The 17,533-nt window shown below is 37.2% G+C and overlaps 1 protein-coding gene across 1 annotated transcript in view; it reads right to left on the reverse strand.

Moving 5' to 3' along the window:
* Positions 1–17,533, reverse strand: part of LOC113113055 (serine/threonine-protein phosphatase 2A 56 kDa regulatory subunit delta isoform) — a 31,197-nt gene that overhangs the window by 12,108 nt on the left and 1,556 nt on the right. Inside the window, exons 3-6 of the mRNA XM_026279198.1 lie at positions 15,221–15,392; positions 4,103–4,302; positions 1,830–1,940; positions 1,089–1,181 (exon numbers count right to left, since the gene is read on the reverse strand). Of these exons, the coding sequence (XP_026134983.1) occupies positions 1,089–1,181; positions 1,830–1,940; positions 4,103–4,302; positions 15,221–15,392 (576 nt within the window). The remainder of the gene's footprint in view (positions 1–1,088; positions 1,182–1,829; positions 1,941–4,102; positions 4,303–15,220; positions 15,393–17,533) is intronic.

Consider the following 17,533-nt stretch of genomic DNA (forward strand, 5'->3'; position numbering starts at 1 on the left):
GGAGATTAAAAATAATAAAGGCGCCCTGTACAGCTATGATCAGCTGTTCGGCCGAGCATTCAATGTTGTGACGCTGTAAGCTGATCAGTTGGTTCGTTGCTGCCGCGCTCTATCACTCGCACACCATAAAGAGCAAAATGTTTTTTAATGTTTCAGTTTCGTTATTACAACGACAATTTGGAAGCGGATAATTTCTTCACAAACAGCTCATTTTGACTCAAAATGTTAGAATGCTGCACCTACACTTGATAGTGTGAATAAGATCAGCGCAACGCAGACCGCTGCATTGACAGCGTGAAACATGATCTGTCTACAGCAGCCAGGGCTCCGCCGTTTACTGTCTATGAGCTCAGCGCTGAGACAGAAAATGCCGGTCCAGCGCTGATTGAGGAATTAAATTCGAAAATAAAAGACAATTTGACTAGACAATTTGACATATTTTTTCTCGCATCTGTGAATTTATTTTTTAATCATTTGCTCTGAGATGAAGCAAATATATTTGTGCGCTATAAAAGCTAACCTTGCGGGAATGGTTTAAATTATGCACAATCCCCGCACCGAAATTCAAGCCCTGATATAAATCATAAAATTACTGATTTTTTTTTTTTTTTGCATTAGTGACCTTTACTTTGGAGCAAAATAAACTGGAGTGACTGTGTGTCAGACATGTGTAACCCTTCTCACCTCTGATTGGTCCAACTTCAGTTTGAGATCTTTAACCCAGAACATAAGCAGGTTAGCTGTGAAGTGTAAGTTACTATGACAATGAATGCTGCTAAAAGCTAAGCCACTTACATGGTACCTAAAACCCAGGATTGGTGCAAACTAACCTGAAACTTACCTGGCTAGCCAGCTAATCTAGCTTCATGGTACAGGCCCCTAGTCTCTAAATATCAGTCAAAACAAAAGTGATGCTGGCATGGTGATTATACCCTTTCCTTACACTTGACTTAGTATTCTACACAAGCCAGTGCTGATCACTGCACTGCAACACGCTTGTAACAGTTTCCTCTCTTATACTCACATCAGAGGGAGCGTGTAGCTGTAAAACTGTGTTTCATCTATTCGTCAGAAGAAAGTACACTCACCGACATTACAAACTTTTGGTCGATGTATTTTTTGGCAATGTTGGGCTGAAAGTCAGGTGACTCCAGGAATCTTAAGAAGAATTCATACACCAGCTGAGGAAAGGAGAAAGAGGGGGTGAGGAGGAGAGACAGTTATAAAGCTCAATGCTAATACATGATTAATGCATCTGTCTGGTCTTTGCCACCAAAACAATAAATGCTGCCAGTTCCTGAACAAATAGGCTTTTTAATCATTTGAGACAGACGTTTTGTTCCAAAACCTAGTGAATGCTTCACTGCAACCTCACTGGCAGGGAACCTGAACTGACTGCAATGCTCTATAAAGGCAGAAACTCTGTGACCTACACAAATAGCACTCTTTTTGACTATGACTTTAGCATAGTGCTAAAGGTAACAACAAATACAGAAAAGTCTCTTTGAATTTGATCTTTTTATCTCCACAATACATATTTCAGTATTGACTGATATTCAATATTTAATATAAATATCCCCCTCAGACTGAACCAAAGGACAAATGTGATGCTGCCATTGGATTTGGCCAAATTCAAAGTTTTAAACTTCTGCAAATGGAGGCAGTAAAACTGAGCAATATAGTTTTGCATTCTCATAACCCAAAATCCTCTTAATATAACAACATAAACAGGCATAAGAAAAGGACAACGCCAAAGACATCCAGCAACACTCACTGAAGAGTTGGATAGATGACATTTAAAAAGGAAAGAAAACGAGTGTTGCACACACCTGCAGGTGAGGCCAAGCTGCCTCTAGAGTGGGTTCGTCCTCTTCGGGGTCAAACTCTGCTCCCGTGGGGTTGGAGGAGGGCGGCAGAGCCCTGAACAAGTTCACAGAAAACTGGAAAGAAATACACATCATCTGTAATTATGAGAAAAGATAAACTATCCATTTTTAGGAATATACTAGAAGTACTGTATTAAACCAATATGATATTTATATTTGGTATATCATTAAACAATAGGCATTAGAGACCTTAGAGAAAATGTAAAAACTAACACATAGAGGGGTTCTCATAATACCTCTCTTTATCATTATATATATTAGGACTAGTAGTATTATTGTGTGAATTTCTCTTTATTACAAAGGCTTTTGTTTTCTATTATTTAAAAGTTGACTCAAAATTATTATTATTGCTACACTGTAACAAAAAATTTGGAAAACACTGGAAAACTATTTAATTGCTTCACTTTCACACTGAAAAATGTTTGCTTTGAAAACTTTGTCTTTAATAAGCATTACAAATCCCGAACCTCTCTGAAGCCCACCAAACTCATCATAAGAGATACTTGTGCAGTTGCTTTTGCTTTTATATTCCACGTGGACAATTTCTAATGGCTGTCTAATGTAAAGATGTGTCAGATGTACTTCTTTGGCCATCAAATGTCTCTTTTGCTTTATAGGATGGTGATATATATATATAGGGCAGATGCATTTCTTTGATGAGCTCTGTATTACAATCTGTATGAACAACACCAGAAATAAAACCGACCAATGCTGAATCTGAGCCATGAGCAGTAGAATACACCACACTAAAATTCAGCTCTAAAAACCTCACACATATATAAAAAACAAACTCCACAGAAAAAACATCACCGAAATGTCATCCTACTTTAACTCTCATTATGAATCCAAGACATAAAATCTGTGCGACCTCAAATATCAACTCCCTCTGAAGTGAGGAGTGGTAAGACACTGCTTATAACTCGTGTACCAAAATGGCTGAGAGGAAGGACAGGAGTGTTACTACTGCAGAGGGGCGGCACTGCTCTCTCTGTCAAGATGACGCAATGTTTCGAACACATCCTCAGACTAGAGTCGCTCAGACCTCCAGACAGGAGAGGGAGGGGCACCTCACACTGAACATGAGTCTAATGGGGACCTAACGGTATGGGGGACGTGAGGGGTAAATGTGTTTTTAAACACATTTTTAAATGTTTTTTTAGCCGTTAAGTGTCTTAAATGCTGTGTTAATAGCATTTCCCTACATTTCAATGTATGTACATATTGCTCTGTATTAATGCATTTTTGTATTGGTGAATATAAAAGAAAATAGTTAAATATAATGCTTTATTTGCATTTAGTAAAAAATAAATAAACTTTTCTTATAGTGTAAACAAATATTTATATATATTTTTTGTTATATTGCGGAGCCTTATTTGGGACGAAGCGGAGCGCTTCTCTGATTATGAATGGCTGAAAGGAAACGCAGGTGTCTAGGTCTTGATTTATAATGGCTAATTACCCATAATTCCCTGGTGTACATTTACACAGATTTTATCCTGGGTCTGGTAAGTAATCGCCTGTGTGTCGGTCAGGCAAAAGCCATTACTGTCAATTGGCCACAGAAGATGTGTCCTGATAGGAAGGGCAGTGTACTTGCCACATGTATCGTCACATTAACTTCTGACTAGCTGAGAATCAGCGAACCAATGTGTATGTGTGTCAAAAAGAGAGAAATACAAAGAAAGCAGCAGTGGAAGCTAATGTTTGATATGCACGTGTACTGTATACAGTCCTACAACTGCACAAAAGATGTGTGTGCAGTACAGAAACCAAATGGACCTCGTCAAGTACTCCGCTAGACCAAATTACTTGTGATTCTCCACAGGTGTCAAATGAAGAATCACAATGTTCAGAAATAATTATTTTTAGATGATTGGTTTTTAAACACAGTTTTAATGTACAATAACTCTGAATCCTCCATGCCTCGTCACTCCGAATGAGTTCTTGGGTATTTATGTGAAAGGTGACTCACACGATGCAGTGCAGCTGATGCATCACCTACTCAGTTCACAACTGAACGATCTCGAGATGGTAGGAGAGGATTAACGTTGCCATGGAAACTAAATTAAAGGGGCAATTTTCCTTTTTTTTTTTTTTATTACGATTATTACATTTGAGAAAACTGCCAAGTGATTTTTGAAATGCGGTACTTTATTCAGAAATGCACCATGTATGAGAAGCAATGGGGATGAGTTGATGTGTGTGTGCCCCCTCACCATGATGACGGCTTCAGGGTAGATGGACTCTGTGACTACATCACGGTTGTGTGTGATGTACTCCACCATTTCATTGAGGCCAGCTCGCTTCACCTCCTTGAACTTGAGATCACTTAGTGGATCAGTCACAAAGTCGAAAAGCACGCAGCACTGCCGCAGTTTCTGGACAAACAGTTCTTCTCGATCCAGGGGTGGGGCATCTGGAATGAGAGACACAAACAGAACAGCCTGAGTGACACCTGTCCGACAGGAGACGGGCGGCAGGCAAATCAGTCAATCAAACCAACCCCAGGAAAGATTTCCAGACCTCCTACTGTGCTATTTCACACCAACACACAGTTTAAACAGAGCTCCTATTTTGGGCTCTCTGGTCCACCACGGTTTCATTAACACCTTCCTCTCACCTTGATTGTGAACCTCATTTGTCTGTCTGCATGTTGTGATCGGTGTGTCCCTGCATGAGCTTTTGGAAAATAACACCGTTCTGCCAAGCCAACACACTGCTGCAATTCTGAGCAGGCCATAATAGCTGGACTGGAATCAGGTGACCAAGCACTGGGGACGAGCGATATACTGAACATTCACAATATAAATCACAATGCTCTTGCCGGAATGGCAAGTTATTTAATTGGATGAAATATTTAGTAAAAAGCATAATTTTGTGAAATATTACAACCTAAAATAACTTTTATATTTTAATGTAATTTGTAACAGCAAAGCTAAGTTTTCAGCATCATTAATTCAGTCTTCAGTGTCGCATGATCCTTCAGAAACAATTATTATATACAGATTTTTTTGGGGATAATGTAAAAGTCTTTAATGTTAATGGATGCATTAAATGTGCCTGAAAAGAAAACATTTCTTCAAAACCCTTTTAAATGGCAGTTTTATAAATAAGGAACTGTGAATATAAAATCTCAGACAATTAAAAAAAAGAGAGCATCAACAGACTTTATGCAATAATAATTTTAACTGATGAGGATTCAATTTTTAATTTGCATCCTAGTCCCCACGTGGCATTTTTGACATTTTAAAATGTTTAAGCAAAATAATATGCAGGTATATTTGGAAATTTGCTTGTTTTTTATTATTATGTATTGTTATTTTGGTCCACATCAATAAAGATGCGTACATTTAACGGTTCATATTTAACTATTCACCAAGCAAAAATACAGCATTTTGTGTCTTGCTTAATTTAAATGTATTTAGCTTTTTGCTTATAGCTATTGTGCCTTTATCTCCCACCAAGCAATTACAGAGAAAATATACAAAGAGAAGATAGGCTAAAAAATAGATATATGATTGCCTGGCCTCTTTTGCCAAGTCATACGAAGTTCTAATTTTATGTTTTACTAGCATCAAGGAAAAAACACATTTAGTCAGCAAATGTAATGCAACTCACGCATGCATCAGGCTAACTCAAACTCCAACAAGTGGTCCTGAAATATTTGAATCAGTGAAATAGCTGTGATTTCCCTTTTTAAATATCACTCAGAAATCGCCTTGGGCATGACAGTGGCTTTGAGATGGACTGAACAGAGTAACGAGGAAAGGACCGGGGATTGATCCACTTTTGAGCACCACTGGGGACAGAATCAAAACGAAGGACATGGAAAGGAGGATTACTGCACTGCAGCTCCATCACAACTTTCTAACTTTCCTTTTACATGTCACCAAACACTAAGAGCACAATGACTGAAATGACAAACACAAAATAACCTCTATTGTCAGATGATTTCATTATCAATTTCTTTGAGATATGATGTCCTTTGTGCAAGTACGAAACATTTTGTTTACCCTGCTGACTCAAGTGAATTCTTTCCACAAAGCTTTTAGCTGGCAGAAGACAGCAGGATTTCCAGAATAGTTGCAGGCCATGAACCTCAACATCCTGCACCAGGCCTGCAATCTGAAGTAGGAGTGTTTGATTGAGAGATCTTATGCAATGCCATAGGAGAAGCTCTGAGAGTGATGAGAGGAGAAGGACAGTAATGGAGGTAAAGGATGGCCTGCAGCCAGCAGGTTTTCTGCTGATGAATGCACAGGGTGACTTTCATATGGATCTAATCAAATCAAATATGCACTAGTATATACACATAAAAGTCAAAAAGATTCAGAAGACAATCATAAAAAGTGAGGATGCACCCATAAGGAAATTTGAGACAGATACTGATAGCTGATATTTTAGACAACTTTTACAAAATTTGGGGTTGGCAATATAGCGGCCCAAACTATAGAGGTGTGTTTCTAATTTAAACAGTACAGTTGTTTAAATAGGTCACAACAAATACATTCAAATGTGTATTATATTAGATGAGGAAGTTCGTTACTTAAATTAAAAAAAGAGATCTCTTCTCTGTAAACATCCACGTCAGTATTTCCCTTTTGAAAATAATTAATGAAATCAGACCACAAAAGTATTTAGTGTTTTCAGTTTGTACATTCTTTACATTTGTTGGGAAACTGAGGCAGAGAACTGAAAACAAATCTTGTTTGTTTTTTGACTTTTATCTTGATAGTACTGTAAAAGGTATGATGAATATCAATGTTAATTTTTAATGTATTTTAATATAAGACAATTAACTTTATTTACCCCACAGGGGAAACTCTTAATATTGAGGGGAATCAGCAGAACTATTATTGTAATCAACTGTCCTCCATACATATTCATTTTAATAATCGTTATAATAATTCATATGATTTTACATGCCGCCTGAGAAAATCATGTCTATTATTTTGGTTTGCAAGATCAGAGATCACGTTGCACACACATACAAACATCCAGGGGGACACAAACTTGTGAACCCTGCCCCTTGACTTTTATTAATAAAATAGCTTTTGATACTGAATGGTTACATTACATTCATCAGCAGCGCGGGGGTAAATATAAGTCAAGCTTCAGCTCAATATTGTCAATAGTGTGCAGCACAGTATGGGTATCGTTACCCTGCTGAAAAAAACAATAGAATCAGAAATTAATCACAGAAATTCTTATGGTTTCTAGGGCTGGGCGAAATCTTTATAAAAAACAATAATAATAATAATAATAATAATAATAAAAAATCTTGATATTGTCAATTTTTACAATATTCAATATGTCTGCATTTGCATTTAAATAATAAATAAACATGATTTTCTTTTACCTATTAAAAAAAATCTAGACCAAGTGATCACTTACTGCTTTTTATTAAATTAACACATGTAGGCCTATATGTAAATGAAGCAGTGTAAAACAAGTACAGAAAGTGCATTCTGTCCACTTTTTATTGCATGCAATTCACAATTTAAACTATGCAATTGGGATAAGTATTTTAAAAAGAGAAGTTTTAAGAGAAGCTCTGTGGCATGAAACTATGTTCCTACTGACACTTAAAACCCTCTCTGATGGGGAGCTAGTTGCTGAAACACATAGCTATTTCTTATACATAAATGTATATAAATGAATACCAAAAGACTTTTGCACTCTATGGGTCTCATTCATGAAACACGAGCAGAACGAATTTGTGTGTAAATCGCGTGTAAAGTGGTTTTGGCGTAAATTTTCGGATTCATTAAAACGTTCGTATTTTCCAAATGTTAGTTGGTACGAAAGAAATCTACACCTGCTCCCAGCCACGCGTAAATAGTGCGTTTAACGTCTGAACGTTTTGCTCATTAATACGGCTGCATTTTAATTCATAATCGGGTATATATTTACACAGCATTTTGAAAAAAATATTATATAAATTAATTACATACGGTTTTTCTTTTAACTTTTATTATGAGAGCCAGTAATAGCCCTTACGGAAATTAACCATGGTTTTACTACAAATGTAACCAAAAATCCATGGTTACTATAGTTAAACCATGGTAACCACAAATTAACCATGGTTTTTCTATATTAACCAGTTTAACCACGTTATATGTAATAAATCTGTGGTTAGACAAATGGGAGTCAATACGCCAAAAAACCATGGGTTACTACAGTTTTACTATAATAAAACCATGGTAATTTTTCGGAAGGGAGGATCTGTAATATGCTGCCAAACTTCCTTTTTTAGGACCTGATACGCCACTAGTACGCTTGAAAATAAAATGTGGCGTTTTGAATGAACTTCTGATAATAAAACTTCAATTTCTGCAGCTGAGAAATGTTTCTTTTTCAGTCGCTTTTGAGAAGACATGTTGAAATCCTTCGTTTGGTGTCATAATATGATGCTCATATATAGTTGTCAGTCGGATTTAATAGGCGGGATTTATGGTAATTGAGAGTGAGCGTGCACGCGCGTCCCATTTACGACTGATTGGAATTCATTAACACACACACACATTTCACTATCACATCTGACGTTTACGAAGTTTTTGTGAATCAGGAGAAGAGTTTTCGGGAAGTTTTCTTTACGCGCAAATCACTCAGATATTTACTCGTATATTTACGAATGTTTCATGAATGAGACCCTATCTGTCTATATTATGAAAACTGGTAAATATAACAGTGAAATTCACTAATTTCACAGTTAGAACAACAGAAATTCCCATCATCATCAACATTTTTCAGATACAATCGCTAATATTCGATAATTCACCCAGCCCTAATGGTTTCCATTAAAACAATTAAAAAAAATACTTTTTGTAGTGTGTTTTGGGCATTATTCCAATAGGAATTACTGTTGTTCTATTGTTTCCCACCTGACAGAATAGAATCCCACCAATAGAATCCATCAAATACCAGCAGACACCATTATAGTTTACATTAAAGCCTAATATAATTCCCATTATAACCCTTAAATCCATGAAATTTTCTATTGTGTTTTGGGAGGGGTTTTATTGTTTTTTTATGTTTTTGTTTTTTAGCAGGGAATATCATAATTGTATTACTACTTTTAAAGAATTTACCTAATTATTGAATTTCACAGGCAAGATTAGTTTATTTTGTATAAATAATGAACTACTACTTTAGCCAATTATTAAAGTATTACATAGGTTACATAGGCTGATTTATTCATTAAGTATTTGGGATTTTAAGAACATTTGGAAAAGGTGCTGAATGTTTAATTTCATCCAAGTGAAATTAGCAAATCAGTTAGACTGAATTTACACTTTCTAAAAGCAGAGCCAGGCAGGTTATGCGCGATTTTGATTAATCGCACAGCCCTTATACATATATACATATATATATATATACACACACACACTAATGGTTTGTACCAAACAGTTATGTTAACATTGTAAATGTTGACCTAGTTAATTTATGTTAGCTAATGAACAAACAAAAATAACAACATAGTATGATTATAATGTGACTATTATGGGCCAATTCAAAGAAACAACCCAGTGCTTTTGAATAGCACATGCAATAACCTCAGGGCTCCCAGAGAGATGAAAAAAGAGGGATGAAGGAGTTGTTCATGGTTCTTAGGGCAGGCAGATTAAAATAACTACTAACCCCAAACTCAGTGGAAAAAAATCATCGCTTCATGATGTAGTTATCTTGCCCTTCAGCAACAGAGCACAAACAGACAGTCATAAGAATGAGAACTACCACAGGCAAATCACCAACCCCAGAGCAGGACGTCTTTATCTCAGTGTTCTTTTAGTCACACAATTAGACTAAAACCTAAAGTTATCCAGGTACATCTCAATAAATTAGAATGGCGTGGAAAAGTTCTTTTGTTTCAGTCAACTCAAATTGTGAATCTCGTGTATTAGATTAATTGTAATGATTTTGGCTCACATTTAACAAACTGAGATACTTGATAAGACCAATAAAAAAAATAATTGTGAATTGTTGGCCATACTTGGAAAGTATGTTAATTTACTGCACATGTACTCAATACTTGATAGGGGCTACCTTTGCTTTAATTACTGCCTCAATTCAGTGTGGCATGGAGGTGATCAGTTTGTGGCACTGCTGAGGTGGTCTGGAAGCCCAGGTTTATTTGACAGTGGCCTTCGGCTTATCTGCATTGTTTGGTCTCTTGTTTCTCATTTTCCTCTTGACAATACTCCATAGATTCTCTCTGGGGTTCAGGTCTGGTGATTCTGCTGGCCCGTCAAGCACACCAACACCATGTTCATTTAACCAACTTTTGGTGCTTTTGGCAGTGTGGGCAGGTGCAAAATCCTGCTGGAAAATTAAATTAGCATCTTCAAAAAGCTTGTCAGCAGAAGGAAGCATGAAGTGCTCCAATTTCTTGGTAAACGGGTGCAGTGACTTTGGTTTTCAAAAAACACAATGCACCAACACCAGCAGATGACATTGCACCCCAAATCGTCACAAACTGTGTAAACTTAGCATTGGACTTCAAGCTACTTGGACTATGAGCTTCTCCACCCTTCCTCCAGACTCTAGGACCTTGGTTTCCAAATGAAATACAAAACTTGATCTCATCTGAAAAGATGACTTTGGACCAATGGCAACAGTCCAGTTCTTCTTCTCCTTAGCCCAAGTAAGACGCCTCTGACATTGTCTGTGGTTCAGGAGTGGCTTAACAGGAGGAATACGACAACTATAGCCAAATTACTTGACACATCTATATGCCTTGATCCCAGCCTCAGTCCATTCCTTGTGAAGTTAACTCAAATTCTTGAATCGATTTTGCTTGACAATCATCATAAGGCTGCAGTTCTCTCGGTTGGTTTTGTTCATCTTTTTCTTCCACACTTTTTCCTTCCACTCAACTTTCTGTTAACATGCTTGGATACAGCACTCTATGAACAGCCAGCTTCTTTGGCAATTAATTTTTGTGGCTCCTTGTGAAGGGCGTCAATGATTGTCTTCTGGAAAACTGTCAGATCAGCAGTCTTCCCCATGAGTGTGTAGCCTAGTGAACCAAACTGAGAGACCATTTTGAAGGCTCAGGAAACCTTGGCAGGTGTTTTGAGTTGATTAGGTGATTGGCATGTCACCATATTCTAATTTGTTGAGATCGTGAAACTGGTGGGATTTTGTTAAATGTGAGTCAAAATCATCGCAATTAAAAGAACCAAAAACTTAAACTACTTCAGTCTGTGTGCATAGAATTTATTTAATGCATGAGTTTCACAATTTGAGTTGAATTACTGAAATAAATTAACTTTTCCACTTTTCTAATTTACTGACATGCACCTGTATGTTTATTTAACACTAGTATATTTTCAAGTGAAGCCATTACATCGAAAAAGCAAAAAGCCACACAAGGCTGTATATTACAGTAATTTTACCAAGAAGCTTAAAAGGGGTTTTAAGCACTAAAGGAATAGTTCACCCAAAAATAAAAAGCCAAAAAGAGTCCACAATCCATAATAATGCTTTAGGGTAAAAGTGAATTATAAGCCTACTTCCCCAAAAAAACATATTGCTTTAACAAATACAATGTTAAATCACATTATACTAAATGAAAATTAAGAGTTATAAAATATTAGATCTCAAATATGCACAAAAAACATATTGGCCTGGTTTCATAGACAGGGCCAATGGCCCTGACTAGGGCTGTGCAAAAAAATCGAATGCGATTTTCATGCACATCTCATCAGTAAAGACGCTCCTGTAATTAGAAGTATATAAAAAAAGAAACGCTCTGCGGGGTTAAATTTTAAGTTTAATGGCATGGTTGCCTTGGTAAAATTCGCATTTTAGGGGCTAAATATCACGTTATTGGTATTGTCGCTTCGACCCGCGGACATGAAAAACAACCACAGACTTGGCAACATTGGTTGGCATTTACTACACAGAGCCGTAATTAACTGAAACACAAAATCGATTTTAAAATCGGTGGCGATTCTTTGTCGATTTTGAAAGCGATTTTGTGTTAGTTGTCCGTAGACTATGGCTCTGTTTAGTAACTGCCGCTCCACCTGAAGCAGTGTTGCCAAGTCTGCGGTTGTTTTCCATGTCCGCGGTTCGAAGCAGCCCCAATACCAATAACATGATATTTAGCCCCTAAAATGCGAATTTTACCAAAGACAACCATGCCAAAAAACAAAACGTATATTTTAACCCCGGGAAGCAATTTTTTTTATCTGGGAACCTCCTGGAACCCCCCATTAGTTTTAGACTAGTTTTGAGAAGCAAAAGGGCATGATTTGTTGTGAAAACATGGCAAGCCTGATCTGAACACACGTGGTGGAGATAAAACTTCTAATTAAAGGAGCGTCTTTACTGATGAGATGTGCACGAAAATCGCATTCGATTTTTTGCACAGCCCTAGCCCTGACATATTTTAAGATACGTCAGTGCAAGTTTCTTTCAGGTAAAACAGCTCAAACATGATTTTTAGTCTGGGACTAGCCTTAGGCCTTGTCTGTGAAACTAGGGGATTGCATTTTAACCTAATAATCATTCATTTAAATATATATATATATATATATATAATAATTGTAATAATAATAATAGTAAATAATAGTAAAACAGCTTAGTAAAACAAAACTAAATCTTGTTTTTATGCTTAAGTTATCCTAGGTTTAAATTTACTCAGCAAAAAATGTTCAGCAGTCATAGAGTGTTGGTTGGGTGGCAGTCTTGTATGCCTCACACAATGAGCAGGCTTTCCATCACACAAACATCTGTATGCTATACTGATATCATGCTGCGGCAGGCAACCACCACATGATACACAATGTTCTTCACAAAACTGTGAAAATATAAGAAAGCTCTCATTCGAAAGACTCTTGAAATATGTTACCTCGGAACTTATGTAATCCACTTATGTTGCAAAACAGAGAACAGAGCTCACAGAAAATTGATCTACTTGTACACACACCCAAAATACATGCTTAAATAAATTGTGCATGATGTCATCCTGCATTCGGTCTCTACCTGTATCAACATTTAGTCCACTGATGTATCTCTAATCATTAAGTCTTCATTCATCACGAATATTTATTCTCCCTGCTTGTCCTTTTAAAACACACTAGTAACATTAAAAGTACCAGTACTTCAGGTTTAAACTTGATACTGAAAATAATAATAATAATAGCCAAATTTGTTAATATTGATATTAATATGCTTGTTTATAAATAAAAGCTAGTGTTTAATAGTATAAAAACTTTTTTGCAGAAGACAAAAACAAAAAAAAAGGTCTCACATCTGCCATTCAAACTGGCATCAAGGCAGATACTGAAGTAAAAGCACTTGCTTCAATTGAATTCCTAGACAAACTGAACTGGTTTGGCTTCATTCTCACACAAAGACAGGAAAAGGGAGATCTCCATGCTTCCTCTGTTTGCTTGCCATGTGGACATCCAGAGACAGTGCCAGACCACTAGAAACAGTGTTGCCTGGGCCAGAAACCAACACACAGAGACATTGTTCTGATGCATAAATCTGTCTGGCACCCTGCATAGAAAGGTGAATGTGTGGAATGGTCAAGGCTCCCAGAGTATTTTACAGTGTGGTTATTCGAGACCATTGTTGTGGCATGTAGATGGAAAACACCAAAACGAAAACACAGTGCAATAGTCACTGAGAATTTACTTCTACCACAATGGAAAACATTTCAAACCAAACTGGTGTTTCACATTATATTAATAATAGAAACAGTAAACTGAACTACTCTTTCAAGAGCAACTCGTCTCGAAAAGAGAGCGTAATTCTTCCTGTTATGAAACCACGGGGACTGACAGTAAAGGCGGGCGTACACGGTGCGATTTTTGCTGTCGTACGAGTTTGAATGGAATTTTTTCCAATCCGTTCATTCTCATCATTCCAAGCATGTGCCATTTCATGAACAGCAGTCAAACATGCAACTGACCACGTGAGCAGTTCCGGCGTTCCCACAAAAAACGCTCCTCCACCGTGAATAAATCGCCAACCAAATGCATGAGTTTTATGAGGTGCCATGCAAATTATTTTTTTACCAACATCCACATACGATAAAAATCAGTGTCCGAATAGGGCTTATGTGTCTGTTCAAGTACAAGGAGATGCAAAAGAATCAACTCTGTGTTTGCATGCTCTCTGAAACGCACTGCTGTGCATGCAGAAAACAGTACGAGTACGGAATCAAGTTTTCTTTCGCCTCTTCTTGTCCTGGAATGGTTTAAAATCATTTGAATGTGTAAACTGACCAAACAAAACACATACAAATGATAAACTTTGACTCTATGATGGTTACATGCATGCCAAACTGTGGGGCCTGGTCCATACGGATCAACAGCGATATATTTGACCTCAGGAGACGATCTATCTGGATGTGTTGATCAAGTGTAGATAACCACTGATTTGCATAACAGATTCTACACTTGGTCCATGGGGGAAAAAACCTTTAAAAGGACTGAAAATACAACAACTTCATGTGACCACAACATTTGCAAACTAAAAATAGTTCACAAGTGGTCAAAGGAAGCATTTGAGAAGCATTTTAAATGCTCATACTCTGCTGACTACATGTGATCAGATGACTACCTGAGATGTATATTAATTTCAGGTGTAAACAGGACCTGATATAATGAAAACCACACAACAGTTGATGACTTTGCGCTGAATAAATTAATCAAACCATATGCTTTCTAGGATGAATCCATATCAGATTCTTAATAAAGGGACTGCAAGTAACAGGCTTGATTAGATTGGAGATTAGACTGTAACTCTCTAAATTGTGAGCTGTGGCAAGGTTTCACTGTCCTACTTAGTGCAGACACTTGCACTGCTGATCCAATTACTGTCATGTGCTCAAACTCCCTGCGTGGCCAGACAGAAAGGACTCTCCCTGACTGAGACTATGTCGGAACAACACGATCACGGGAACAAATGAGAGAAAGATTAAAAAAAAGGAACATCCAATGATCTTCAATGGTGAAAACTCTCAATATCTATTCCATTGAAGCAAAGACATATTTAAATCAATAGTGTACTACTCCTAGTGTATTGATTCCAAATGTATAACCCAATTTGCTAAAAAAAACAAAACAAAAAAAAACAACAACAATACTTGATATGTCTAACTTCAAACACCAAACTCCATCTGCTACAGTAAAGGAGTAAAAATAATTCCGGGGTCATGTGAGGCTGCCCTCCAACAGCCAACACAATTAGCACCATTCACTGTGATATGTACACAACAACAGATCATTTGATCACTTCCAAGAAATCATCAACAAAGAAAGAAAAACTGTGAGCGGTGACTGTTAGGGCTATGTTCTGTTTGGAGTCATTTCTACCTTTGAGAGCGGGAAGCTTCTGCAGTTCCCGGTTCTTGCTGAGGTTGAATCGTGACGAACTCTGTCGACGCTCCTTCTTTACAATCTGAGGCCCACCGGAGTACTTAATTTTGTTGAGCTGAGTGGGAGGTGGAGTGCTGTTGCTCGGACGCTTGCTGGCTGACTGCTGGGCCTTAAAAAAAAAAAAAAAAAAAAAAAAAAACAATGTTCAGAATCAAAATGGGCACATAATGCCATCCTATGCTATAGCACCACTTTTGGTCACAGAACGTCAGACTCCAGTGTCTTCCTGGTGGCAAACACAACATAAGAGACAAAACACTGCAAAAAAATAGGAAAAGGGGACAAACTCATTATGGAGAGCATTTCATTGGAGAAATATCTGGATACACTCATCAGTGCTAGAGTCAGTTTTCTCAGAAGTGAAAGACTACATTGAAAATGTCTGCATCTACTAAAAGCGAATGGCCAACTTGAAGAGTACACCAACATATAAACAGCCTTAAAGACAATACAGTAAAAACTAGACATTTATTTTATTGGGTCTTTAAAAAAGCTGACTTCATTGTCTATAAAGTACATCCGTTAAGTTTCTACATCTCTCTTGGTATTTTTTTAGATAAACAGATCTTCTTCTATACCTTCAATTACAGTCAATTACAGTTTTGGTTGCACCTCTATATACATATTAAAACTGTTTTTACATATCTCTATTCATCATAACTTAATCACAATGCTGTTTGAAAGCATCTACCAAACTACAATATATATTTAAGTCCCTTAACTGCATTGCGCCTCACTTGGAAGCAGCTAGCTGTAATGCAATATTGAGCACCAGTTAAATATATGAATAATGAAAAACAGCTTTGTGAGATCTATGTGGGGCAGTCTTTATGTCTTAAAGTGCTCCTATTATGCCATTTTTAAGATTGCTACTATTGTTTTATGAGTCCCTAAACCACTCCTCTCTGTGAGCCCTCACTGCTGTGATTAGTCCTTTCCTGGGAAGTTATGGCTTAGTGGTTAGAGAATCTGATTCCTAACCCTAGGGTTGTGGGTTCGAGTCTCGGGCCGGCAATACCACGACTTAGGTGTCCTTGAGCAAGGCACTGAACCCCCAACTGCTCCCCTGGTGTAACAAAGCCACGCTGCCTAACCCAGGAGAGCTGACGTCCACTACTAACCCACCCTACATACCTCCTTATTACCATATCTAGATTCAGCCCACATTAAACATTCATGAGTAGCCTGAGCTACACTATCAAATAAATATGTCTTCCTTATAAGACAAGCATCACACAAACCGTTTCAACCACAGGTGATAAACACAGTATTGCCACTGGCGGAGTGCGCCCAAAACAAAAATCACACTAAATTTCTCTCCTTTTGTCAAACTGTACGATATGAGCCCAGTGTGTAAAAGCCAAGGCAGATTATGCATCTTTTATGACTGTTCGATATACATCTCAGCTAATGCAATATTTCTGAATCTGAGCTTTGCGTGAGGATACGATTAATTGAAAAGACAATTAATCGGCCTCCAGTGAGAATGTCACACTAAGCGATCAAAGACTGCCATTCTGGTCCTACAAAATAAATGTTTCGCAATCCCTGAAATTAGTCTCAAGCAGCAAAATTGCATCTGGCTTTAGAAACATATTGATTAAAACAAAGCTGATCGCTGGTTTAGAAGAATACAGAATCAATGCTAAACCACAAACCTTGACTAGCACCATTGCAGAAGCAGTTCAGATAGTAGTAGAAACTGCTAAATGAGCAACTTGTAAGAGCTTTTATAAACTGAAGGTTTTTGATGAAGAAAAAAGCGACACTTGTCCATGCAACACATGGTACATGTCTGCATGCTGTGCACTTTTCCTTTACCAGGGTCTAAAACACAAGTCTGGCTAGATGCATTTCCCAGAGCAACCATTAAAAAAAAAGCAATGCAAAAGGTAGTAATAAACATAGTATGCAACTCTATTTTACCTGAAATCTACACGTTAACTAAACAGTTAAATCTTATTTTTATGAACACGCGGACAAATCATGTAGAAATATTAGTACAAACACCACATTTATATAATTTAAAGAATAAAAATTATTCTATTAAACAAAAACTCTCAAAACATTAAATAGAAAAGGATCATAAAGATAGCATATTTAGGGAAACTGTGATTGATTGTGCAACTTTTTGTGCAGTCGAAGCAATACCTGATCCGTACTCCTGTCACAAAAATAAAGCATGGCTTGAAGACAGAGAAGGAAGGACAGAAAATATATATTGTAAGCTACTTCTGTTTGATTTAATAA

The sequence above is a fragment of the Carassius auratus genome, chromosome 13 (assembly GCF_003368295.1).
Source record: "Carassius auratus strain Wakin chromosome 13, ASM336829v1, whole genome shotgun sequence".
Classification (NCBI taxonomy): Eukaryota; Metazoa; Chordata; class Actinopteri; order Cypriniformes; family Cyprinidae; genus Carassius; species Carassius auratus.